This window comes from Penicillium arizonense (assembly GCF_001773325.1).
Source record: "Penicillium arizonense strain CBS 141311 chromosome Unknown PENARI_contig014, whole genome shotgun sequence".
Classification (NCBI taxonomy): Eukaryota; Fungi; Ascomycota; class Eurotiomycetes; order Eurotiales; family Aspergillaceae; genus Penicillium; species Penicillium arizonense.
The window spans coordinates 665,542-690,326 of record NW_019173291.1 but is presented as its reverse complement, the minus strand read 5'-3'; the positions used below and the strand labels follow the sequence as shown (position 1 = coordinate 690,326).

The 24,785-nt window shown below is 49.6% G+C and overlaps 9 protein-coding genes across 9 annotated transcripts; 7 read left to right on the top strand and 2 right to left on the bottom strand.

The window, feature by feature from the left end:
* Positions 1-1,989: 1,989 nt before the first annotated feature.
* On the top strand, positions 1,990-3,217 carry PENARI_c014G04488 (putative oxidoreductase, 2OG-Fe(II) oxygenase family; the record flags this gene model as incomplete). The annotated part of the gene is made up of 4 exons (XM_022633483.1): positions 1,990-2,264; positions 2,322-2,388; positions 2,451-2,856; positions 3,210-3,217. The coding sequence occupies 4 exons, from the start codon at positions 1,990-1,992 to the stop codon at positions 3,215-3,217; spliced, it is 756 nt and encodes a 251-aa protein (XP_022486590.1).
* Positions 3,218-3,511: 294 nt separating this feature from the next.
* Positions 3,512-8,050, bottom strand: PENARI_c014G03753 (TRAPPII-specific subunit TRS120; the record flags this gene model as incomplete). Its single annotated transcript, XM_022633471.1, has 3 exons — positions 3,512-6,775; positions 6,834-7,810; positions 7,885-8,050. 3 exons carry the CDS (start codon positions 8,048-8,050, stop codon positions 3,512-3,514), a joined length of 4,407 nt encoding a protein of 1,468 aa, XP_022486596.1.
* A 654-nt stretch (positions 8,051-8,704) lies between these two features.
* PENARI_c014G02188 (histidine kinase-like ATPase domain-containing protein) lies at positions 8,705-13,952 on the top strand (the record flags this gene model as incomplete). Its single annotated transcript, XM_022633433.1, has 2 exons — positions 8,705-8,832; positions 8,891-13,952. The coding sequence occupies 2 exons, from the start codon at positions 8,705-8,707 to the stop codon at positions 13,950-13,952; spliced, it is 5,190 nt and encodes a 1,729-aa protein (XP_022486538.1).
* Positions 13,953-14,728: 776 nt separating this feature from the next.
* Positions 14,729-17,140, top strand: pabA (aminodeoxychorismate synthase pabA; the record flags this gene model as incomplete). Its single annotated transcript, XM_022633431.1, has 1 exon — positions 14,729-17,140. One exon carries the CDS (start codon positions 14,729-14,731, stop codon positions 17,138-17,140), a length of 2,412 nt encoding a protein of 803 aa, XP_022486737.1.
* Positions 17,141-17,522: 382 nt separating this feature from the next.
* On the top strand, positions 17,523-18,667 carry med6 (mediator complex subunit MED6; the record flags this gene model as incomplete). The annotated part of the gene is made up of 3 exons (XM_022633586.1): positions 17,523-17,613; positions 17,667-18,028; positions 18,116-18,667. The coding sequence occupies 3 exons, from the start codon at positions 17,523-17,525 to the stop codon at positions 18,665-18,667; spliced, it is 1,005 nt and encodes a 334-aa protein (XP_022486602.1).
* A 723-nt stretch (positions 18,668-19,390) lies between these two features.
* Positions 19,391-20,266, top strand: PENARI_c014G00337 (LOG family protein; the record flags this gene model as incomplete). Its single annotated transcript, XM_022633398.1, has 2 exons — positions 19,391-19,431; positions 19,585-20,266. 2 exons carry the CDS (start codon positions 19,391-19,393, stop codon positions 20,264-20,266), a joined length of 723 nt encoding a protein of 240 aa, XP_022486699.1.
* Positions 20,267-20,506: 240 nt separating this feature from the next.
* Positions 20,507-21,401, bottom strand: pre5 (proteasome core particle subunit alpha 6; the record flags this gene model as incomplete). Its single annotated transcript, XM_022633652.1, has 3 exons — positions 20,507-21,130; positions 21,196-21,307; positions 21,364-21,401. 3 exons carry the CDS (start codon positions 21,399-21,401, stop codon positions 20,507-20,509), a joined length of 774 nt encoding a protein of 257 aa, XP_022486611.1.
* A 391-nt stretch (positions 21,402-21,792) lies between these two features.
* PENARI_c014G12205 (Vps55 family protein) lies at positions 21,793-22,369 on the top strand (the record flags this gene model as incomplete). Its single annotated transcript, XM_022633646.1, has 3 exons — positions 21,793-21,831; positions 21,888-22,101; positions 22,236-22,369. The coding sequence occupies 3 exons, from the start codon at positions 21,793-21,795 to the stop codon at positions 22,367-22,369; spliced, it is 387 nt and encodes a 128-aa protein (XP_022486568.1).
* Positions 22,370-22,853: 484 nt separating this feature from the next.
* Positions 22,854-24,361, top strand: PENARI_c014G05280 (uncharacterized protein; the record flags this gene model as incomplete). The annotated part of the gene is made up of 2 exons (XM_022633501.1): positions 22,854-22,905; positions 22,956-24,361. 2 exons carry the CDS (start codon positions 22,854-22,856, stop codon positions 24,359-24,361), a joined length of 1,458 nt encoding a protein of 485 aa, XP_022486592.1.
* Positions 24,362-24,785: the final 424 nt, after the last annotated feature.

Sequence of the window (24,785 nt, the reverse complement as noted above, 5' to 3'; positions counted from 1 at the left end):
TCTCACAGACAGCACGACACAAAGGCTGCTCATCTTTCATACGAAGTCCAGCAATTTTGATATCTTCCGTCTGTGAAGCGAGATTACGAAGCGTGCGTTTCTAGAATCTCGGAACGTCGCTCTTCGGTCATCTCCTTACGGTTACGCAGAGCTCTATGTTGGTCATGTAGGGAATCTAAAAAGTCTCTGCGGAGCGTGAGATAGGCTAGTTCGGCGTCTGTTGCGTCTCTGCGGATTAGACTGGGGAGATGGGTTGGGGTTGTCATTTGGGATGAGTAGTATACTACTTGTGATTTGAGGAGTGGTGAGTTGAATGGAGGGTATAGGAGCTTACCTTGCATAAATGATTTGTAAAGATGAGCTGGTTTATACTGATGGGTTCTTGAGAAAGTGGTGGGGTTGAAGGTAGTTATATACTTGTCTGTTAGCGCCGAGTCAGTGGTGATCAATTAAAATAAAGACCAAATGTACCTGAACGAGAACAATAGAGGCTATCAAAGATACTGTTGAGATTCTTTGTTTCTATTTGCTTTTGGCGAAGATTTGGAGTATAACAAAGGTGAACATGTGTCAACAAAGAGTTTCAAGAACAAGGCCATCTGCTTGCGAACTTGACTTGGGTGTAGCCACTCTAGCCCTGGTAGATGAATGTAATTGTACGACGAGTGAAGAGAAGTATCTGAATGTATTATGAATAATTGTTTGATCTCGATATATAATAACTCCTGCTAGGTAGACGCGAAGATGCAGTTCATACTGAGGTTTAAATCATGCCAAAACAAGGATAGATGTTGCCTTAAATGAAGACAAGAGATTAAAAATTCCAATAACAAAAGATAAGCTGATCTGGTGAAAGCCATTACTCGACTTCAGGCCTGAATGACATACCAGAGGACCGAGGCGCAGAAGATAAAATAGACTACCAGCCAAACTGTTGATAAGACACCGAGGGAGACCCTCTCGGTAAGAATCTGGTTTTCAAGAGCTACATTTAGTTCGTACCGCAGGTGCTTATTTATCATATATCTGCAGTACGGCAGTGTAAATTGAGCAAATCAAACTCATGTGATATTAATCCCCCTTGCGTCTCATGCTCGGTAGTTATATTTGCCTTATTTCATGACCAGCCACACACATGATACCTGGCCTAGATTGCATTTGCAAGACGAGTCAAGCCGCGGTGAACTCATCTGTTAAAAATGTATAGAAATCAGGCACAAGATTCAGATACCTGACCCAATGGAAATGCAATTGTCGAAGCCAGAGACGCAAGACAGGGATTTATTGCATGTAGCGCAATAATATCTATCAAGAATTAATTTTCTTCCTCTTTTGCATAGCAGCGCAAAGACGCTACTGTAGCTGGGCCGTAGATCGTGTCGTCTGTCTACAGATATGTACAGTATAGACCACTGTTAAGTTTCCTAAGTTACACGAAAAACACGAGGCCAATTAGATCAACTACATAGACTAGATGCTCAATTCAATTATGATTTGTCCTGCACGCCCATCGATTATTGACGATACACAAAGCCAATATTTATTTTCTTTTTTTATCCCCCTGAGGATGCTCATGAAATACGTATACACGCCACATGGATACTGTAAAATTTACATTTCAAGGAAAGCCATTCCCAAAATCAGAGATCTACCTGTTTTTAACCATATGTAAACATGTATATTCTTGATATAGTTATGGGTGTTCTTCAGACGCGTGTCTTGAAAAAGAAACCCGTATCCTATAGAGCCAAGAGATACTGCGTCTCATATGCATATAAGTTGCATTCCTGTTCTATCTCTTTTCTTGCTGCCTGTTTTCTACTTCGAAAAAGGAATGCATCCTTACTGCATGAGATACATCTAATTGATTGATAGTGGTTGTGGACTAAGTTGTAGGGATATAAGAATACAGAGCTGCCCCGATATATAGATTTCATCAGTTATCTATTATATTATAGATTTCTACTGATTCCACACCGAAATTTCAAAATGATGTCCAGCGAGAAATCGCTGCCACTTGCTAACTTGAAAACCATCCACTTAGAGGATCTTCGCAGAGGATCAGTCGGGGAAAAAGAAAAGCTCTTTGCGGCTGCCCAAGATGATGGCATATTCTATCTGGATTTTACCGAGGATCTGGGCGAGCATCGGATATCAGATCTAATCCAGAACATCTACAGCCTTAGCCAGTCCTTGTTCGACCTCGACCTGGATGAGAAGATGCAGTATGATGTTGATCAGATCAGCAAACTCAAGCTGAATGGGTGTGTATCAGATTGCAGATTGACTGTTTCCTGTCCTGCCCAGCTAACTTTCTACAGCTACAAGCCCATCAGCCGCAACATTGGGGGTATCAAAGGCCAACGGGATGGATTCGAGAGCTACGCGGTGTGTAATACCTTCAATCTCCCCCAATCCCATGAAAACATATCAGAACTGATACGATATAGATCCCACGCAACGGAATCCTCGGGTTTAACCCCTTCATCCACCCCCCACTCCTGGACAACCACATCCACCTCCTCCAAAACTTCCTCCTAACCTGCATCGGCATATCCCAAAACATCTTCGAAGCCCTATCAACCCAACTCAACCTCCCCACCTCCCATTCCATGGAAAAATTCCACCGCCCAGACGCCCCAGCCCCAGATATCCTCCGACTCCTAAAATACGCCGCATCATCCAAAGGCGATCAGGAATTCCGCGTCCCCCAGACTCCACATACAGACCTGGGCTCACTGACAATGCTATTTGCCGATTCCCCAGGACTCCAGATCAAGCCCGATGGATGTGATGACTGGCTGTATATCGAGCCTAAGGAGAACCATGCAGTTATCAATCTTGGTGATGCGATGAGTTTGTGGTCTGGGGGACGTTATCGTAGTGTCTTGCATCGTGTGGCCTCGCTTCCTGGGATGGGGATGGACGAGCGGTATAGTTTTGCTTTCCTTATGCGACCGGAGAATCTTGCGCCTATGGTTTCGTTGACTGATGGACTGCCGGGTCTGGATGGGGGTGTTCTGACTAGCGAGGAGTGGATTAGGGCTAAGTTTGGGGTCTTGAGGGGGGAGACTGAGAAGAATCGGACTCATATATTAACGGGGAGGGAGGTTGCTGTTTGATTATTTCTCCTTTTGTTGGGACGTGGTTTGTCGTACTTTATAGTACATAGGATATATTTCGGCTTGTCATAGCGCAGCATTTATTAGGCCCATAGAGGTAGATATGTAGACTGAGTAGTTATCCAAGAAATCCACTCTGGACTTTGATAGACATTGAAACATGTTTTATTCATGAGAGCATGCATGTCTTAAACAATGCAAGGATAGAGGGAGAGCTTTATACAAGAGGGGAGGGGCGGGGGTATGCTACACCTGGGCATGATAATCATCGAAAGAGGCTGAAAGGAGAATGCAAAACACAAACACAAAAAAGAGAAATTAGACGAGAGTCTAAATCATGTCTATGCTCATTCTCACATAATATGACCAGACCAGTCAAAAGACAGAAATTAGTCATTCGCATGAATGATACAGAGCTCCTTTGCATGCCAGATGCGGCGGCGACGCACAACATCTGCGCCGAAGGTATCCTTGATGCCATCATAATCATCGCCGTGAGCAGGATCGCCTGCGTGAGCATCATCGTCGGCAAACGATGGACGCAGGAGCCGGGCTTCTTCGACGCTAGCACCGAACTCGTACTCTCCGCGACAGAGAACGGTCACACCGACGGAGGCGGTGGTGGACTCGCCGCTTTGTAAGATGGGGAGGGCTTGCTGCAGCATGCCAGTCCAGACTAGGCGGCGGGTGAGGTCTAGAGCAACATTGTTTGGTTGATGGCGGAGACTGGGCTGGAGACGGAGGAGGGGGTGGATGGCGCGAGAAGAGCGATTGCGGACGGTGACGGTGAGGGTAAGGAGATCGTCTGTCTTCACGCGGAAGCGAGAGCGGCCAGTTTGTTCTACTCCTGGGGTGGTCTCGGATGAAGATGGGGAGATCAAGGAGAAGGTCATTTCAATGTCCTCGAGACGCATGGCTTCGACCATGCGGTTGTTCAATCGGACATTTCGGAGGTCAATGCTTCCCTCGCGTCCTGTAGCGGGTTCCTTCCAGCCTCCGAGAACTCTCTTCAGGAGCTCCTCGCGGAACCAGAAAGCTTCACGTGAGGCGGCCTCAGCTTCGAAGGAGAGCTTGTTGGCGCTCACAACGAACTGTCTCCGGGTTCCGGTGTTGACGACGGGAATAGAAGCATGAGGGTTATCGAGGTAGACGCGAGGCAGGACGAGGACGAATCGACAGACTTGACCGGGTTGCAGTTCTCCACCCACGGAGTACTTCCCGGTGGGATCATCTTCAGTGGCCTCCGACGAGACGCTTATGGAGTGCTCGCTAACGCGCAGCCACACCGACAGGGGACTTGGCCATGCGTTACGCAGGTCAAGCAGCACAACACAGTGATCAGGTCCATAGGCCCCGTTGCCAAGACGGGTCAGGACCTGAGAGAATGGATCATGATCAGTGGTGGAGAGCAACGCATCCGGCTTCTTCGAGTCAACAGGTGGTTCAATGTGGTTTTTCCAGGCAAAGTCACCACTGAATGGTAAGACGTCACACCGGGCGACCTCCACGCTTGCATTAACCGTGACTGTCAATGGAACAAATAGTTGCCGGGTATAGAATGTATCAGGCAATTCACCAGGAGCTGCGCCAACGCAGGAGTAGTCAATTTGCACGGTTGTATCCTGCAAACCAGGCTTGCCTAGAACATCGACGGTAAAGGTTGCCTTCTTGCCAGCTCCAATCGAACAATCGTTGGGGTCTGGACCTTCACGGCGCCATCGCAGGGCAGGCTTGTTTGCTAATTTCAACTCGAGCTCGTAAATCTCAACGGGCAATAGATCCTTGTTGCTGAGAGCGGACTGTAGCTGCCTTGTGGTTGAATCTTGGAAGGTGAACAGAACAAAGTCCACAGGGCACGAAGATGCGTTCTGGAGTGTGATAGTGAATGACTTGACTTCACCTTCCAGCACCATCAAGGCCGACTGTGATAAAGACATAGATTCAATGACAAGGGATGGCTGCTTGCCGATCACTTTGACCTCACATATTGTCGCTTCGGGACCCTTTTTGATGTCCACCTTGCCATCCTTTGATGTTGTCGAGCTCCAGGAAAGCGGGCGTTCTGTCAATGGCTTCTTTGCCCCTAACCCTGTTCGCTTGAACTTAACCTCAGGTTCCGGCCTCCAGAATTTCTTGAAGATGGGGAACTTCCGCATACGACAGTGTCGCACTTTCACGATACAGCCGGTGATGTTAAGGCTACCTGGCTCGTGAGCGACGCCCACCACAGTGACATCCTGAAGAGACAGAGGGGCAAGGACGATGTTTTCTGCGATAGCATCGAACGACACACCGCTACTCTCTAAGCGCAAGTGCTCAATCTCAATCTCGAATTCATACGGATTTTGTAGTGTCACTCGGAATGAGGCAGACTCATCGGTGACAGTGAGCAATTCCAATGCTTTACTACTGACCTTGGCAAAGGGGTTGTACAGGAATGGGTCCTTTTTCGACTTCTCAGTGCCTGCAGTAACAGCATCTAGTTCCGTCTTGTTCCGGCGCACGGGGCGTTTGGGATCTGGAAGTGCCAACAATTGAACATCACGGACCAAGAAGTCATCCCAGTATTCCGCAACCATATCAGCGGCACCTAGTCTGGTACCAGCGCCCACAGTACGCTTGATATTGTTGAGAAGACGGATTTGTTCGTCTTGGGCTAGATACGGCTGGGCTTTGTATGCATCCCCTAGCATCATATCTCCTCGGATGGTTTGCAAAAGCTCGACCGTGAAGCGAAGAACGCCATTGAAATCTGGAAGAGCTTCGCAGCAGTTGATACAAGCCTTAAGAACATCGATCTTCAAGTTCAGATCACCGTACCGATCTAACACGATATGTCGGAATGCTCTTTCAGCAATACTGGAGACTGAATCATATTCAGAGCCTTCTTGCAGTCCGCTGACAGCGGATGATTGACTGGATCTCTTCTCCCATTCATGTAACGACGAGGGCTGAACACCGTATATCTCTCCAATTGTGGCAAGGAGAAGACGCACACTTGTTTCCATATTCCCAGAGCCTGTATCGAGGGCATTGACATCAAAAGCGGCATCGCTGAGAGAGGCCAGTCCAGCAGCGGGATGAATTCCTACCTCTGCAGCACCGATCTTGCGTGCTTGAACCAAGCTTGGTACCATGACGGAAAGAAGTTCCCGCAAAATGAAGGCCTTCTTTCTTGGTAGATCAAGGGTATTAAGCACGGATACGACACCAACTATGATGGGCACCGCGTCAGTCGCGGGCAAATCCGCGCCGGCGGAAAGTGGCAACGCCCGGTATAGGAAGTTCGCAATTTCAGACTTTCGGAGAAGAACAGTTCCTCTAGGAAGTTCTGAGTGGAACAGTGGAATCAAAGGCTCGTTCATCACAATGTGTTTCAAGGCATTGTCATCTAAAGCACCGTCGCGAACGCGAGCTGACACCAACAACCGCGATAATCGAATGACCGTCTCAGAGAACACCAGTTGTGGCAAAGGCTCATCCGTGATATTGGCAGCGCGGTCGTAGAGATTTAAGATGTTGTGCGCGAGATCTGGCAGGAGGTTGGCAAGATTCTGCAGAGAGATGACCCGGTTTCCAGCACTACTGGGCGTAGCTGAGTCCCGGGAAGATTTAGAAGACTTGTCGGCAACCGGATACAGAGCCGATGGAATCTAGTAGACATGTAAGCTTTCCGCGACAAGGTTTACTTGGTTTTGGGTATGCGCATACCTGGAAGTCCATGCCCGCCCAACCAAACAACAGCAGACAAAGCAGAATCGATTCAAGCGCTTTGGCATGCCAGATATAGTCACTGCCGGCTCGGGCATTGTTCACGGCTTCTGTCAGTTCCTTCAGAGCATCTGGCCACCTTCCTGCCTGCAGGAAAAGAGTTCCAATAACTACTCCGGCCCGGCCTTTGATTCGGTTCTTAGTCCTGTCAGTGGCACTCAACCCACTGACAGACATACGGTCACGGCTATGCTCCTTTGGGGACGCTACTGATGGAGTCCTGCTGCCTGAGTTTGTGCGGCTGGATAGGTGAATTGATCGCGTGATCTCGTCAAATGTTGTAGGAGTCTCATGATCGCTAGGAGCTGGGGAGCTGGCATTGGAGCTCAGTGGGGTATCCGGTGCCCCATTGGGATTAGATGGAAGCTGCGCAGGCATAGTCATCCTCCAGGTATTTAGTAGTCGGTCCACTGGGCGTGGTCGTAGCTCCGGGTTCCGGTGCGGGCCCCAAGAAGATGCCTTAGGCGAGTCAATTGTCGGTATACTCTGGATAGTCTTTGCAAATTCGTCCAATTCAGAGAGCAAGACCGAGGTGATATCGCACAGGACAGTCTTCATCGTGGTGGCTTTGGAGGCCTGAGGCGGCGGAACCCAGAGAACATTATCGGGTCCGTTTGTGACCTTGTCCATGCCTTCATGATCGAATACCAAGAGTTGGTTCACCAATGCCCGAGGGTTTCTCTCCTTCATTCCATCGAGCTCCTCCAACAGCTGATCGAGTCCCTCTGGAGTTGGGTGCGTTTGGGTGTTTCCTCCTGTACTGGGTGGCAGTTCTGTTCCATCTGCTATCGCGATAATCACTAATGGTTCTCTGTAAATCTCAAAAGGGAACAATTCGAGGTGCGACGTAGGGGGAACCGAGAACGAAAGGTCGTAGAGGATCATGCCGGTCGGAAATGCCAGCGGCGAGAACATGTCTAGTCAAGAGCAAATTAGTACACATTGCAGCTAAACGGTACTACCACTGGCGTCTCGCGGTTGGGTTGCATACTTCTGTTTGGCCGCGCATCGGGGCTGATATCCCCTAATCGAACTACATTCTCGGCTTGTAGTCGGGCAGCGAAACTCAAAAAGCGCGAGCGCTTGATCCTTCCGATAGGAAGCAGGAGTGCCCTAAGGCGCACAGGCGCAATTGGAGACAGAGGGTCGACACCCATGCTGTCGAGAGCTGTTGTGCAGGCGTTTCGATATTAAGCCCGCATCCACTCAAGTTGACCTTCCAGACGTCATGCGTTGGGTGATTCAGCAATAGAAGCCGAGATGGACAAGCGCCAGATCCAAAGGATCTCGGATAATATCTGGAGACAAAGCCAGCAACTTGCTTCGTTTCCTCCTGATGAGCTCCGAATAACAAATGGCTGAGGTAATGTTGCATACGTGGGGGTTTTGGCTTACCGTAAGTATACATAGGGTACTTTCACCCCCACTTAATTAGTGTGGGTAGGGAGGTACCAGTACCTTGGAGTTACGTACAACTCACGTAAAGGCGGCTACCGAGGGCAGTTCCCGATAAGAGATAAGTAAACTCCGCAGTCTCCGAGTTGTTTGTCGTCTTCGACTTCTCTCTCTCCGCCATCTTATGCTCTGTTTCTTTCCTTTTTGATCCTAGATCTCATCCAGCGTTATACCGTTGTTTTTTGGTTGGCTGGTTGCTGGCACCTCGTGCCATCAACCCAGACGTGTCGAAGTCCGACTGCAGCCTAGACCACCCTCGATCTTAAGTTCGGCTCTCTGCTGCCACACCATGATCTAAGCTTTTATTATATTAATCAAGTAGCTTGTTATCACGAGCCAACGATATAGACTACAGAATGGCTATGAACGTCGATTTCAACGCCTTGAAGGCGCGGACCATGGGGTCAGGAGCCGACGAGGAAGCGGTGACAGTTGATACCAGAGGATTGATCTCAAAGGTTCTGGCCCGGTATTCTGGTAAATGGTAAGTGCAGCTCGCTTCTATATTGTGAATCAAGTCTGACATATGTGTACTCCAACAGGACTGTACTTCGAGAAATGATTCAAAACGCCGCCGATGCCTCTGCAACGAAGGTGACGATCAAGTTCGAGACTCTTCCTTCGACTACAGTACCATCCCCATCAACAAACGACCCAACTGCACAGCTCAAACACACCATAAACAACCACACTCTTCGGCGTCTCTTGATTTCAAACAATGGTTCTCCATTCAGTGAAAAGGATTGGGCACGACTGAAGCGTATTGCAGACGGAAATCCCGATGAGACGAAAATCGGTGCATTTGGTGTTGGATTTTACAGTGTTTTTGACGACTGTGAAGAACCATTTGTTTCTTCTGGTAGCCAGGCCATGGCTTTCTATTGGAAAGGCAATGCGTTGTTCACACGTCGACTGGACCTCGGAGAAGCTGCAAGCCAGGACACCACCTTCGTTCTGGACTACCGAAACGACTCTTCTCCGATTCCGTCGTTATTGCAGCTGTGTCAATTTTTATCAAGCAGTCTCACATTCGTCTCTTTGCAAGAGATAGAACTCTGGCTGGATGATTGGAATCTTTTACGGCTATCGAAGAAGACTGCTCCCAGTGTTGATGTTTCAATCCCCAGAGACATTGACACCAAGACCGAAGAAGGTTTAATGAAAATTGTCAAAGTCACCCGAGAAATTGTGCAGGTTGACGCTTCCTGGATGCGAATTGTGGAATGGAACCCAAACGCAAGCATATTCCGTCTGGACAATATCCGTGATACAACAAGCTCACTGCGAAGCTTCTTTTCAAAGTTTACTGGTCAGCCAGAAAAACAGACTAATCAGCAGCCTGAGCATGAGCGCCAGGAAGAGTCTAGCAACATGAACACAATGCTGAACGCATCGGTCTTTTTGCATATCAACACGGCGTCGATCCAGCCTTCTATCAGTTCTTCGCTGAGCAAGGAGCTAGAACGAGCTACACGAAAGCCTCCCCCTAAGAGAGCCACCATTGCCATTTTGACCCCTTCATATGATGCCAACATAGCTGCTGGGGCATCTTCGTCACAGTCAGAAATCCTTTCATCAATCCTGCCTACAAAAGCTGGAAGGGTGTTCATTGGTTTCCCTACACAGCAGACTACTGGCTTAAATGCTCACGTATCTGCACCATCTGTGATTCCTACTGTTGAACGAGAGAGTATTGACCTGAATACTCGGTATATCAGCAAGTGGAATCTCGAGATGCTTCGTGCGGTTGGTGTGGTCTGTCGAATTGCTTGGTCCGCGGAAATGGCTACCATCAAGTCCAAATTATCATCAAAAATTGGACCATCGCGCTCAAGAATTCGAAAGGAAGACATCGTCGATGTACTACCAGAGGCTATCCACACTGCGAATCAGTTTGTGTTCCGTGAATCCACCCCGTCTTCGGTTTTGGGTCAGACGATTGAAGATGCATTCTGGATGTGTAACAAGAACGCCTCTATCGAAGTCCTTTCTACCTGCGGTGTCATCCCCAGCCATCAGACTCGCATTGCGCCCAAAGAACTGAGCTTCATGGATTCGATTCCTGCTTTGCCTGACGATTTTGTGAACAACGCCAAAGACTTTGTCAAAAGGCTCACGGATTTCGGCCTCGTTACAGAAATTACGGTATCAGACATCAAACGTGAGCTCGAGTCCAGCACCTTGCGCTCTAACCAGGTTGTTGAATTTATTGCCTGGCTTGGCCGCAAAACGGTGGCTGGCCAGCTTGATAGACTGTCTGTCCAGAGTCTATTGCGTGTAGCAGTGGTCAATGACGAAGATAAAGAAGGACATCCCACTCGCTTGATTATTTTCGCGGATATTACTTGTTTCTTGAACCCCCAGCGTATTCCAGCAGACCTCCCTGTGCCACCCAGTGTAATTCCGTTCCGGTTTACCAAATCTCTGGGCAAGCCGGAACTGGAGGCGCTCGGCTGGGTTGAGCTGCAAATTGTTCCATGGCTTCGTTGGCTCGTCAACAATGCCGGAGACCGCAATGTCCTTTCCATCGACCAGGACATTACACAGACGGCATCATTCTCTGCACAGATCTTGCCTGTTCTATCAAAGCAGTGGGAGCCTCTCAGCCAGGCTTCTAAACAGACGGTTGTCTCAATACTTCAACCTCATACTGTGATCCCAACTAGACTTGGAATGAAACAGCCTTCTCAGACCTACTTTGCATCTGTGCGCCTTTTTGATGACCTTCCCGTGGTTCATGGGTTGAACGGCGTCAAAGAGAAAATCCTGGTATCACTTGGAGTTCGCAAAACGGTTGAGCTTGGTGTGATCTTTGATCGTCTTATCAATACTCCTACGTCCAGCGATGCCAAAGGACCCGCACCGAGAAAATGGAATCACGTTGATCTCATTCGATACCTTACCTCTGTGCGGGAGGACATTCCTGCAAACGATATCCAGAGGCTCAAAGGTACGAGTATTTGTACTGCCGAAAGTGACAGCGGTTCCCAGGGAACACGGTACAAGATATCTGAACTTTATGAACCAAAGGACTCCCTTCGGGCTCTTGGGCTACCGGTGCTCGAGTGGCCAGGCATCTATACCAACAGTAGCAACGAGGGCAAGTTCCTTACAATGATGGGATTGAAGAGCTACCCATCGGCTGTTGAACTCATCCGGCTCATGACCGCCGGAAGTACAGAGAAAGACAGCCGGGCAACCAAGGCTCTGTCGTACTTCCTCAGTGAGTATTACACAAATGGGTACGCTGCATTCGATATCAGCGCGGTCACCGTGCCATTCCTTCCCATCGAAGACTCTGATCAATTGAGTGTGCCTAAGAAATGCTTCACCGATGAAGGTGCAGCCCTGTTTGGCTTCAAAATTCTTCGAAAGGATCTCCACGCCCATGCCTCAAAACTTGGAGTCAAACCTCATCCTCCTATGACGGACTGTCTTCAGGTTCTTTCAAAGCAGCCCCCTACTACCCAAAAGGATGCTCGCATTGTCTTCAAGTACTTAGCAGGCCGGGTGGCAGACTTGAACTCGCAGGATATCCAGCGTATTAGCCAGGTTCCAATAATTCCAATTGCCATCCGCAGTCAAGCCGAAAAGGCGCCCAGAACCCGTCTTGTGGCGCCTAGGCTTTGCTATCTTGGAGACGGAGAAGACTACAAGGGAATCTTTGACTTTGTTGATTTCGGTCAAGAAGCGAACCTCTTCCTCATGGCCGTCGGCTCAAAACGGGAGCCCACTAAGATCGAGATTGCGCGAATGCTGGTCAAAGAGCCAGCTCGCATCTCTGCTGCGTTCCAAAGTTCTGAGAAATACTTGATGCTCCTCAGGACCCTCGCGGAGCACCTCCCAACCCTGAAGAAGGATAAGGATCTTTTTGTTGAGATGAAACGAGCTCCATTCCTCATGGCGAGCCGAGATATTCCGCCCTGTGGCACAGATAATGGCGACAAGGAAAAGTCCAAGGAGCCTCTTGATGAAGACGACGATCTGGATATCAGAGAGTGGAGCTTGGCATCTGCAAAGGACATTGTTGTGGTAGATGCTTTCCAGAGTTTCAATCTGTTCAAAGAGCACATCCTTGCCGCGCCACAAGAAGAAGCACTGGAGAACTTCTACACTGCCCTTGGTGCCATTCCATTGAGTGGTCTTGTTGAAGAACAAGCGCGGTTTGGCAGCGTGGCAGCTGACCAAACACTTGCCGTCAAGCTGCACAAATTGATCCTAGAGCGTGCACGACTCTTCTTGCATGATCAACCCGCCGATTCTATCCTGCATGGAACTCGATGGCTGGAACACTCCTTCAAAGTTCAGGTCGTGACCGCAATATCTCTCACGAGATCCCTCAAGGGCCGACGAGTTTCCCACACACAAAAGCGAAATGCCATCGTTGCAGAATTGGGGAGGAACTGGGGTATGTGTATCACCCCGGGTCGATATGATCTGTATGAGATCAGTCAGTCGTTGGTGCATCTGATTCTGAAGCGGCCCAAGCTGCATTCGACCCTTACACTAGAGATGCTCTTGAAGACAGATCTTCTGGAACTCCGAGCCCGAGGTTACAACGTGGAACGTATTCTGAGACAAAAGGCCCAGGAAGCCCGGGTGGCAGAAGATAAGCGTCAAAAGCAGGTTGAAGAAGAACGGCGTGCCTTGGAGGAAAGAGAAGCCGCATGGGCTGCGACTCAAGCCCAACGTGCGGAGGAAGACAGACATGAGCAACAGGCACAAAATGCGATGCCGGGTGTCTTCCCTGAATCACCAAACAATAACAAAATGTTACCAGCGGAAGCACATGCTCCTCCACCAGAGCCTATGCCTGAGCGTCCCAATCGCGGCTTGTTTGCCAACTTGTCGAAGCGATTTGGCTTGGATGGTAATAAATCCGGCTCCTCTGGCTCTGGAGAACAATCCAAATCTTTGCTACCCGAATCTTCTACACCTCCACCGCCGCCCTATTCTCCCAGTGACCCCCAGAAACCGCGCCCAGAACAACCTGTATCTGTCAACTCGCCGCATCGCTTGAACTCCGAGCTTCTCTCCGCCGTTCAAGCATGCCGGCCCCACGGATCTTCCGATGTGTATAGCCGACCGGAGACGAATCAAATCTCCGAAAGCAAGTCATACTGTGACGAACGTCCAAGCCACGACCTGGAGTTCGTCGCTACACTTCCCAGCGGCGTCAACGTACTGTTCACAAGGACAGTCACGGAACGATCCACATTCCTCGCAAGCAACCGTGCAGGCTTCAATCTCTTCGCCTCGATTCTCCTCGACTGTGGTTCAATCTTCTCGATGCGAGCTGATAGCCTCAGCATCTTCTACGACCCAGGTGGCAAGACAATCGCCTTTAACCGGGCAGGCAGTATCTTCTGCAACTATTTCTATTTCCAGCAGCTGCAGGAGCAAGCCCTGCTCCAGAGTCCCGCCCCCGACCGTACTGACGCTATTGTGTATTGGTGGGTGATCCTTTGCCATGAGCTGGCGCATAATTTGGTCGGGGACCACAGCTCGGCGCATAGTTACTACACTGAAGGCTTTGTGGCGCAGTATTTCCCTAAGGTTGCTGTTAAGCTTGCTTCGTTACAGGTGCCGGCTAGACAGACTTGATCTTTTACAATGTTCAATACCCTCATATGATGTTGGATTTGCTCGATTTGCTCGATTTATGTCCCTTATGTCCCGTCCCTTATGTCCATCCCCTGTCAATAGTGTAGCTCCCATGGATATTAGGATGTTCTAGAATGTTAGAATGTCTCAGTTCAACCCTACACAGTAGCAGACGGCATCTTCAGGGATCTAACGGTTCTTCCCGGTTCCCCTGTTCCCCTATTAGGGCCACTCGGACTTATTCGGTTTTCAACGAAGTCCATCATACATTAAATATTTTGCCTGACAATATTTTAAGTTATTGTTTATTATATTACATGCATATCGGAGAAATAAGCAGTAAGTATACAGTAAGTATATGCAAGTCAACACGTCTTGCCACTCGGTGGAGCATATCCGTTGGTACCCGCTTTTGCCCTTTTCGCAACCTTAATTTTTCGTGACTTTTGCTTCATTTTTCACGCCTCATGCATTCTTAGCTTATCCTCCCTGGCCTTGGACGTGGTGACCTGCTACGTTCTTTTCTCTCCTTGTATCTCTTTCCAATCATTCGTTCGTCATTCCCTCCGGGTGTGCTTGGCACATATCGCCACTCTCTGACCCCAGTCTGCTAGGTTAGCGGCGATCTCCTGGGGTCCATTCTCGGAAATAGATGGGCCTGAGCTGCAGACATCTCTGAAAAGCCTCACTATCTAACTGATCCCGGGGGCCATCGCGGGTTCTGACAATCTCACCCCAACTACCCCACTCCATACATAATCTTTGCACAGTATCACATGGCGCCAATGCTAGGTCATTGGGATGCTCCCAGCACCGGGAGCCCCGTGTTCAAGCATAATGCTGACCTGCCCAAGAACATCTTATATGTCGATGCATATGACTCATTCTCTTACAATGTGGTCGCCATGCTCGAGGAAACGCTGGGCGTCAAAGTCACAGTGATGACCATCGACTCGGAATGGCCCAACTCCAATATGAACGATTTTCTTCAACACTATGAAGCCATTGTTCTTGGTCCAGGACCGGGAAACCCGAATGTGTCCACCGACGTTGGTATCATGAACGATATCTGGAACCTCAAGGACTCCGAGCTCTTACCGGTTTTTGGTATCTGTCTCGGTTTCCAAAGCCTCTGTCTTCACCATGACGTTCCGATCGAGCAATTGCCATATCCGATTCATGGACAGATTCACAAGATCCGCACTACCTCAAAGGATATCTTTGAACTTATCCCGGCTGTTGATGTGACTCTTTATCACTCGCTATATGCCAACGCGGCTGCTTCAACTCCGGCGGACTTGGAATATTTGGCGTGGCTGTCTCTGGAAGATCTTCCCCATGCACGGATTCCCATGGGGGTCCGGCATTTGCATAAGCCCTTCTGGGGCGTCCAATTCCATCCCGAGTCCTGCAAATCCGAAGTCGACGCCTGCAAGACACTTCTACGGAACTGGTGGAAGAAGGCTCTTGCATTCAACAAGATCAATGGACGTGGCGGATGCGAGTCCCTTCCTGAGACGGTCATCAGCCCCCACACAGCTGCCAGCCCGTTCCCTGAATCTGCATATGAAATGCTGCAGTGGTGCAAATCCACTTCTTCCGTTTCAGCTTCTCGGTCTTTCAAACGACATGGCTTGACTGCAGAGGCGATTAGCGAACTCTTCAACAATCCAGGTTCCCCCACAGTTCTGTTCCAATCTAATGGGCGATACACGATCGCCTCTGTGCTCAGTCCGGACTCTTGGCGGTTCGAATATCATGTCGAGACACACAAGCTCCGAATGCTTCAGCTGCATGGTGACTACAAAGTGAATGAGAGTACTCTTGCCGTGGCTCAACTTTGGGACGCTTTACGTTACTTGATGGATATGAAGAAAATCCATTCTGGAAACCCTGATGTTCCTTTCTGGGGTGGATTTCTTGGCTATTTCTCCTACGAACTTGGACTTACATGTCTTCCTCATTCGGAGCGCCCGCAGGCATCGGCGTCAGCGAAGCCTAGCACTGAAAAGCCTTCATATAATAATTCTCCATTTGCGGACCCGCCTGACGTCAGTCTTTTGTGGTGCGAACGAAGTATCGTTTTGGACAACGTCACTGGCAACATCGTCATTCAGTCCACTCGTGAAGACGACAATACCCCTGCAGGATGGCTTGATGAAAACCTGCAACTGCTTCAGGACTTCTCAGTGGACAGCAATGACCCAACATTTGATCCATTGTTGAACTCGATCTTTCGCGAAGCCAAGATTCAATTCCCAGAGGAAGACAAGTACAAACGTCAGATTGAGTCTTGCAAGAAGGAACTCGAGGCTGGCGAATCTTACGAGCTGTGTCTGAGTTGTGAAACATCAATCACCTTGCCAGTTCCGGAAAAAGAGTCTGATCGTGTCGCGTTCCCTTGGAAACTCTTCAAGCGATTGATGAAATACAACCCCTCTGCATTCAGCGCCTTTGCAGACCTAGGAGATACCAAGATCGCCAGCAGCAGCCCAGAATGTTTTCTCAACTGGGACCGCGAGTCGACGCTAGAGATGAAGCCGATGAAAGGTACTGTTCGCAAATCGCCAGACATGACCTTCGAGAAAGCCTGCGAGATCCTAGGCTCGACCAAGGAGATGGCCGAGAACCTGATGATCGCGGATCTGATCCGTCATGATCTGTATGGTATCTGCGGGTCCGGCGGCGTTCATGTTGAAAAACTGCTGGAGGTTGCAGACTACGGGCGAGTCTACTCAATGATCACGCACGTCAAGGGAAAGATTCGCCCCAATCAACCCGGTTTCGCCGTCCGGGATATACCCCAGCTGAAGACCTCCAACATGGCCGTCCACGGCCTGACCACCTTGCAGCGGTGTCTACCCCCAGGCTCAATGACTGGTGCTCCAAAAGAGCGCTCTTGCATGCACCTGCGAACAATTGAGGATCGCAAGCGCGGTATCTACTCTGGCGCCATGGGTTTCCTGGACCTCGGTGGAGGCGGGAGCTTCTCAGTTGTGATCCGCTCGGCATTTACCTGTGCGTCTGGTCAAGACACTGAGAACAACCAGCAGACTTGGCGCATTGGTGCCGGCGGAGCTATCACCATGCTCAGCACGGCGGACGGAGAATGGGAAGAAATGCTCACCAAATTACGCGTGGTTTGCAATATCTTCACACCCCTCGATTCAAGTGAGAAGTCAGCTTAGAGTTCTTAGTTTGTCAGTTTGTCTACCTGGTTCCAGTCTCGGACTTGTCAATTGTCCAGATTGCATTATGATCCACGCTCTTGCTTTCAACATGCGGATCTACTTATATGGGATAGAGATGGATAGAGATTCGATTCAACATTCAGCGATGGAGTTTGGGTATATATTTGTATTTAACATTGCATATAAATTTCAACAAAGAAATATAGAGGCAGACATCAACTCTGTCTCTTATCGCTATAGAGCTCGGTGCAAACAACCCAAACAATCTTTTTATCCGCAGCTTCAACTTCCGAGCTTCCTTGCGCTTTCTCAAGTCTCCAAAAGTCTGTGACTTTTCATAAGTCTTATTACACCCAGTCTATCTATTGAAGCGCCCATTATGGCGGCCCAAGGCGCCCCAATGGAGGAGATAATGTGGCGGTCTCCCCCGCACGTCCAGATGATGGGAGGATTCCTCCATTCGAACAACAGTCAGTAGTAGCCCTCATAAACATAAACAGAAGTTAACGATCCTCTCAATCAGTCCTCTTCTACTTTGCCGAATCCCCTTTCTTTGACGCGACCTCCAACAATGCCTCCCTCGCCATCCAGGCCAACTACAACGAGGCCTTCCGCCATTTCGTCGAAACGCGCGAAGCTTTCGAAGGCCGATTGAAGACCATGCAGGGTCTGGAGTTTGTCGTCTCCTATGACCCCCTCCAAGCAGCGGCACAGACAGATACTAGTTTTGCCCACGAACCCTCCAACATCTGGGTAATCCGGAAACAGAACCGGCGAAAGAGGAGTGGATTTGAAGATGAAGTGTCCGTCATATCGACGTTCTTTGTTGTGGGCGACGCAATCTACATGGCTCCTTCAGTTGCCAGTGTTGTCGGAAACCGAATTGTATGTTCTGTTCTCTCTTTGAATTCACCACCAACCACAAGATCAGAATGGCATGCTAACATCTTTGTGTTTTTTCCCTACTTGCAGCTATCAGCCGTTACATCCCTATCACGATTTATGAAAACCGCGTCAACATTACCAACCTTCACCCCCTCCTACGGCCACACATACATGCCACCAGGAGCCCGCAGCAAAGAACCAAACCAACAATCCTCCCAACAAAGCAAAGAATCAACACCAATGCCCGATGCACCCAGCGACACACAATCAATCTCAAAAACAAACCTAGGCGTCTCAGCCACCACTCCAAACTACCAAGACACCCGCAGCCTAGCGGAATCATTCAACCTGCTAACACGCTACGGCGACGAATTCATGGACGAGAACCCCCTCGCCGGTGAACCAGGCTCGTTCATCTTATCACGAACTGGCGGCGAGGGTGGCGGTGCTGGTAAGCAGGCCGCGCCTAAAACCGGCGCAGGTCCTTCGTCGTTGAGTGTTCCTGCTTCTGGTCCGCCTGGGCGGGCGACTACGCCGCAGGTCCGTGTTGAGACGCCGAAGGGGTCTGATAAGGGTGCTTCGCCGCCTAGTTCCGGTGGAGATCGGGGGAAGAGGAAGAAGAGTCGGAATGTGGTTTGATTTGTTTTCTCGATACCCCCCTTTTCTTTTGGGATTCTGGGCGTTTTGTGCATTGCATTGTTTATTTCGGCCGGGGAAGCGCAGTATTCAGAAAGAACATTTGTGGATTGCGGAGCATTTTATTGAATTCTAGTGGAAACCAACACTTGCTTCTAGGTTATTCCATTTTAAAGCAATACTTAACCACCGAGCTAGCACGAGAAAGGCATTGAAGGCGATTTGTCTTCTCGATCAGAGGGGTACTTTTCTGACTGCAGCATCCAATCTTTTACCTTGGATGTATATAGTATAGTAAACAAGGCATCAGAATGCCGGCGAAATCTCATCACCCTTAACCATTTGAGTACTTTAGTATTTACAAATTCTTCAGAGTTCAATGAAGCACTTGACAGAATGGACTCACATGGAATGTCGTATGTGAAAGCACTCGTTAGCCATCAGCTATCTTCCAAATAGATTGTGTCCTCTCAAAACTAGTTAGGATGAACTATCCCTGTATCTATAGTCTTGCCCGGGCCTCAAAACGTAAAGTGTTCAATGCCACCAAGTACTGTAGTTAGTGTAGTTGAGGCTGAACCTTAAGTCTTAACTTATCGATAAGGTTCCCCTACTTTCGGCTGCTCTTCCAAGGTTTCTTGCTTCTCTTCTACTCATTCATCCTCTGTCAAAGACATTACGAGTTCCATATTCTTCTCTACTCTCAATCCTCACTTGAATTCCATAATGGCGGATTCAGAAACCAAGCCAGCTGTGGTCTGCGTGTTGTGAGTCAATGCCCCACCATCTCATCAGACACCCGCAACCTGGGCCTACCATTCTACCTTAGCCCAATATGAAACTTCCATGAGAACCTGATACAAACACATGATATACACCAAGAATCATGAAGCTAACAAACTTCCCAACGGGGAAACCAGCTGTGGCTCAGGATCCGGCAAGAACCCAATCCACATGGAAGCAGCACGAATCCTAGCCGAAGAGCTGCACAAGCACAAAGTGAAACTTGTCTACGGCGGCGGCACAACCGGCCTAATGGGCGAAGTAGCCCGCACCCTGGTCAAGCTCTCCGGCCCTCAAGCTGTGCACGGCATCATCCCTCGCGCGCTGGTGAAGGTAGCAACGGACAGCGGCATGCGCGAGCACCAGAACGGCAACACAGAGTCTGGCGGCAAGACAGCCGAGCGAGTCATCTCCGATTCCACTGAAGAGAATGGAATCCCCGAGTCCGAGTACGGCATGACCACTGTCGTTCCTGATATGCATACACGCAAGCGTTTGATGGCGACTAAGGTGCTGGAAGGTGGGCCTGGGTCTGGATTTGTTTCGCTGGCTGGTGGATTTGGGACTATTGAGGAGGTTATGGAGATGACTACCTGGAATCAGCTGGGAATTCATAAAGTTGGTGTTGTGTTGTTGAATATTAATGGGTATTGGGATGGGTTGTTGGCTTGGGTGCGTAATGCTGTGCAGGAGGGGTACATCTCTTCAGACAACGGGGGCATTTTGGCTGAGGCTAGGGACCCTGCGGAAGTCTTCCCTAAGTTGTTGGCTTATCGAGTCAGTCAGGGTCGGATGCGGTTGAACTGGGGACAGGAATGAGCAATTGTTATGGATGAGATGACTGGACGTGAATATACATAGACACTTGTCTTGTCTTTTCGGTTTTATTTCGGGGTTTGGACTGTCTTTGGCTGTTCAGAGGCTGGATATAAAGATACACAAGTAGATTTACTTCATTAGAAACAGCCTTACGAATTGATGATTGACATAACAGAGACCATTAACAGACAAAGCATAAGCAGATTTCATGTCTATGCATCATTAAACCAAATGAGACGATTATGAATCAACCTCCATGGACTCGCCCTCCCCACCAGCCTGCTCAGACTGCTCCAGCACCTCAAGCAGCGCGGCCGTATCCTGACCCTCGTACAGCTTGAAGCTCTCCTTCTTGCCATTAGTCACTCCTACAACGCCAACGGAAGTGTTATCCACCGTAAGCTCCTTATCCTGAGACAGAGTCTCCTTAAGAGCACGCAAACCGTGCTGAACAAGCTCATCACGACTGCAATCCGCAAACTTGTCCAAGTTCCTCTCCAGATACGTACGCGCCATCTGCGAGCGCGCACCAATAGCACAAGCAACCATCTCGTGGGTCAGACCCGAGGGCTGGAACTCGAACAGATGCGGTCCAGCCTCGTCAACACCGGCCACCAGGAGACCTACACCGTATGGCCGTTTCCCGTAGTGCTGGGTGTTGGTCTGCGCGCGGTCACCAATCTGGGCGACGATTCGGTCCAGGGGAATGGGCCGGCCGTAGGTCATCTTCGAGCCGAGGGATTGCTGCTTCATGAAGTTTGACAGGACGCGGGCGTCTGATGCGAGGCCGGCGATGGCGATCGCCATGTGCGAGTCGATCTCGATGATCTTCTTCTGGTATGAGGAGAGCTCTTCTGCGTTGCGCTGGTTGGGAATTCAAATGTTAATTTTCAGATTCGCTGGTCGTTTCTCGGTGGTGTTCTGCGAACCTTGAGTCCAACCAGCACGGCATGTGTCTTGTTCACCAATCCCACCACGACGGATCCTTGCTTTACGGCTTCCTGTGCATATTCTACCTGGAAGATACGGCCTTGTGGGGAGCTGTTATCGCCCGAGTTAGCATCTGATGGATCGGAGGAAGGTCGGGATAGTCTTACAAGGTGACGGCATCGTTGTCGTAATTGTTTCTGAACATGGCGGCGGTAGTGGCTGAGTGGATATAGAGATAGACCGAGGAGAGGGGTTCGAAAATCAAGGTAAACAGCAACACAAGAGCCCGAGGGATAAACCGGAGATGGAGAGGGAATGGGGGAGCTGGAGCAGGCAGTAAAGTGACGCGGTGTGAAGCATGAGCTGTTGTGGCCTGAGGCCACCACATCCAGTGACCTTCAGGCGCCAACGTCACTCATTCTCGAGCTCATCTCCAACTGGCGCCCTGTGACCGTCTCTCTCTACTCTCCTGCACTCGGCCAATGGGGCTGTGATTATCAGTCTACTCTTGATATCTTCCTTTGGTTTTATCCAGACCGTTCAACACCTCCTTTCACCTTACGTCTCATCAATCGGACTTCGGCGTCTCCGCAATCATGGCGGCTGGACTAAAGACCATCATTGCGCTTTCATTTGTACGTTGAGCTTGACAGCTTGTCGAGCGAATATTGACTTATTAACTCCTAACCAGGTTCTTGCCATTGGCTTCCTCCTCGTTATCCTCTCTTCCGCGCTATGGCATAAGTACTGGCCGCTGCTGGTCGTCGGCATCTATGTCGTTGCGCCCCTCCCCAACTGGATTTGCCAACGATGCGCAAACCCCGACGATTTCATGGATAGCTCGAGTAACTCTGCGATGGACTTTGGGCGATTCATGACTGGATTTTTGGTTCTGACTGGCATCGGTACGTATCTGTCAGCAATAGCCCCTCAAGAGGGGCATGTTGATTTTGATCAGTCTGATCCTGATATGGTCTATTACATGCACCTATATCTGCTGTGTTATTCTCTCTTTGGCCGGTTTGCTAACTGTCTCCAGCACTTCCCTTCGTCCTCGCTCACAGCGGTGCGATCGAGATACCCGCAATGATCATGTCCATTATCGGAGGCCTTTTGATCTACGGAACCATTATTAGCTTCTCAATGTTCTTCCAGGAACAGGAAGAGTTCTGATCGCAAACTGGGGTGCGGCGCCCTTGGACTACATGGACTGTATGGGCTATATTGTAGGCCAACTGACCCCGCGGGCTCTGACTTCATGATATCCGTCTTTCTCCATTATTTCTTTTGATTTCAGCGTATGCTTGATATGCTTTGTATGAGTGATCTGTATTTGGTCCGGGTGTCTAGCTTGAATGGCTGCGATGGCTCCCGTGACTCGATACTTGGCCGTGCTACTTTATGTGTACTATAACACAATGGATATAGAAACTTTCTGGCAAATTCGTAACGTTTGAATCAATTCTCTTCTCAGACAAAGGATTCTTCTCTTTTATCCGGCATGGTTTAACCATATCTGTACGCCACGTGACCCCGCGCGCGGATTTCAGCGCGTCTGAGAGATCGGAGATAACAGCACTGAGCAACATAACAGAACCAAATTATTCTTTCGACTATGATGAGCACATGAAAGCCCCTCCTGGATCCAGAGTACAACATGAATGTCTGGTCAGGATCTATCATAACCAATTCGGACTGCAAGTTGGAAGGTAAGCCACACGCGACTCGCAACATGCTCGCTTGCTGACCACATAACCAGGGATTCGTTTAATTGATCCAAACTCTTACTGGCATTCCGAACTATCAAAAGAATCTCAACTAAGCCTCCGAAGCTTTGTCAACCCAGCACTCATTCCACTCCATGCACGCGCAGGCCCGAACCTCGAACTACACACGAGCCATGCGGGGACGTCACAATGGCTCAAAGACAAGCTTACGGGCTCCATTTGGTTAAATGAGGAAGATCCAGCCCTTCAACAATCCCTGCAATGCCCAGTCGGCCTACTAGTCAGTGTTGACGGCAACACAAAAACTGGCGGCGCAGCCACAACAAACCTCCTAGTCTACGGCGTATTAGCCAGCGCAGCAGACACACGCCCACCTACACCACCACACTCCTCCCCCTCAGAGCTACCAGACCCAACAGTCACATCACGGAGGGTTCCATATGAACTGCGCATCTATGCCGCACCACTATCAACCTCGCGCCTCGCCCAGGCCCAAGCCTACCCATCCCCACCACCAAGCGCAGACGGCGAACACACCATACAAAATACCCGGCATGCCGAATTCCTCCCGGATATCAGCTCCCCAAGCCCAAAACGCAAACGGGTAGCTACCCTTTTCGAAGTCGCCGCACAGCACCACCGCCGCGTCCGCCAGCGAGGCGGCGAAGCCGTCTCACAACTAATGGCACCTTCGCGCCCTCTCTCCTCATCCCAGAACCTGCAGTCCTTGCGCATAAAGCGCGAGCCTGATGATGACCATCCCTCTCTCCCATCTCTTGATAGGATCGCACATGCGCGCCGTTCTCGGTCCGTGTCCATCGGCGCGAATCTACACCGTCCAGGTAGTGTGCGCGGCGCACGCGCAACAGCAGATCCGCAAAAGCGCGCACCAACCCCGAATCCGTTCTTGGACTCTAGCTCTGGATCTGGACCTGGACCTGGTTCTAGACCTGGATCTCGACGTGAAACACTACAATCACAACAACAACCATCCGCTCTGTCAACAGAAGAAAAACCAACCCCAATACCGGGCTCACCATCCAAAGATCCCGAAACCGTAATAGCAGAAAACAAAAACCTAATTACGCGCACGATATTGACCTGTATGCGTCTCTACGGCTTCCACCGCGCAAATAATACACGCACAGCATCAATGAGCAAACCACCCGGCGGAGCCGCAGATGCAGAAGTCGATGGTTCGGGTACGACACCAGCGCCTGAATCTTTGCGTGCTGAGACGCCTGCGCCGGGTGTTTCTGCTGATGATGATGAGTTCAAGGCTATGTATCATGCCACATATAAGGCTGCTGCTTTTGCGTTGAGGAGGTATTTGAAGACGGCGTTGGCTGGGTCTGGGCCGGGGCCGGTTATTTTGCAGAAGGAGAAGGCTATGACTTGTATTGATGAGTTATTGAGGCTTTTTTGTGAGGAGCATTGAGGTTTCCTTTCTTCTTGGGTTTATGATTTGATGAATGCATATACTGGTTTGGTGTTAGGGCTATGTTGGTTATGTTATGTCTGACTTGATTTGATGTTAGTTCGAGGGTATTGTTTTGAATGCATAGCTTGAAAGCATCCTAAATTTATTTGACAGTGTCTACTTTTGCTGTCTTCTATCTTTGCAATTCTGGCATACATCAGTGCGCCTTAAGTAATAAATCCGAATAAGCCATGTACTAGACACATCGTGAACCGACCCCAGGTACCAAGTAATGTGCAAGAGAAATGCAGAAATAAATTCAAGCTATGCGCCAATCCCAGCAGCCAAAGATGCGGATGCATACAAAATGTACCCGGCAAGTCAAAAAGTCATCACATCAGCAAAAGAAAATGAGTAGAATACAAAAAAGGAGGCTAGAGTA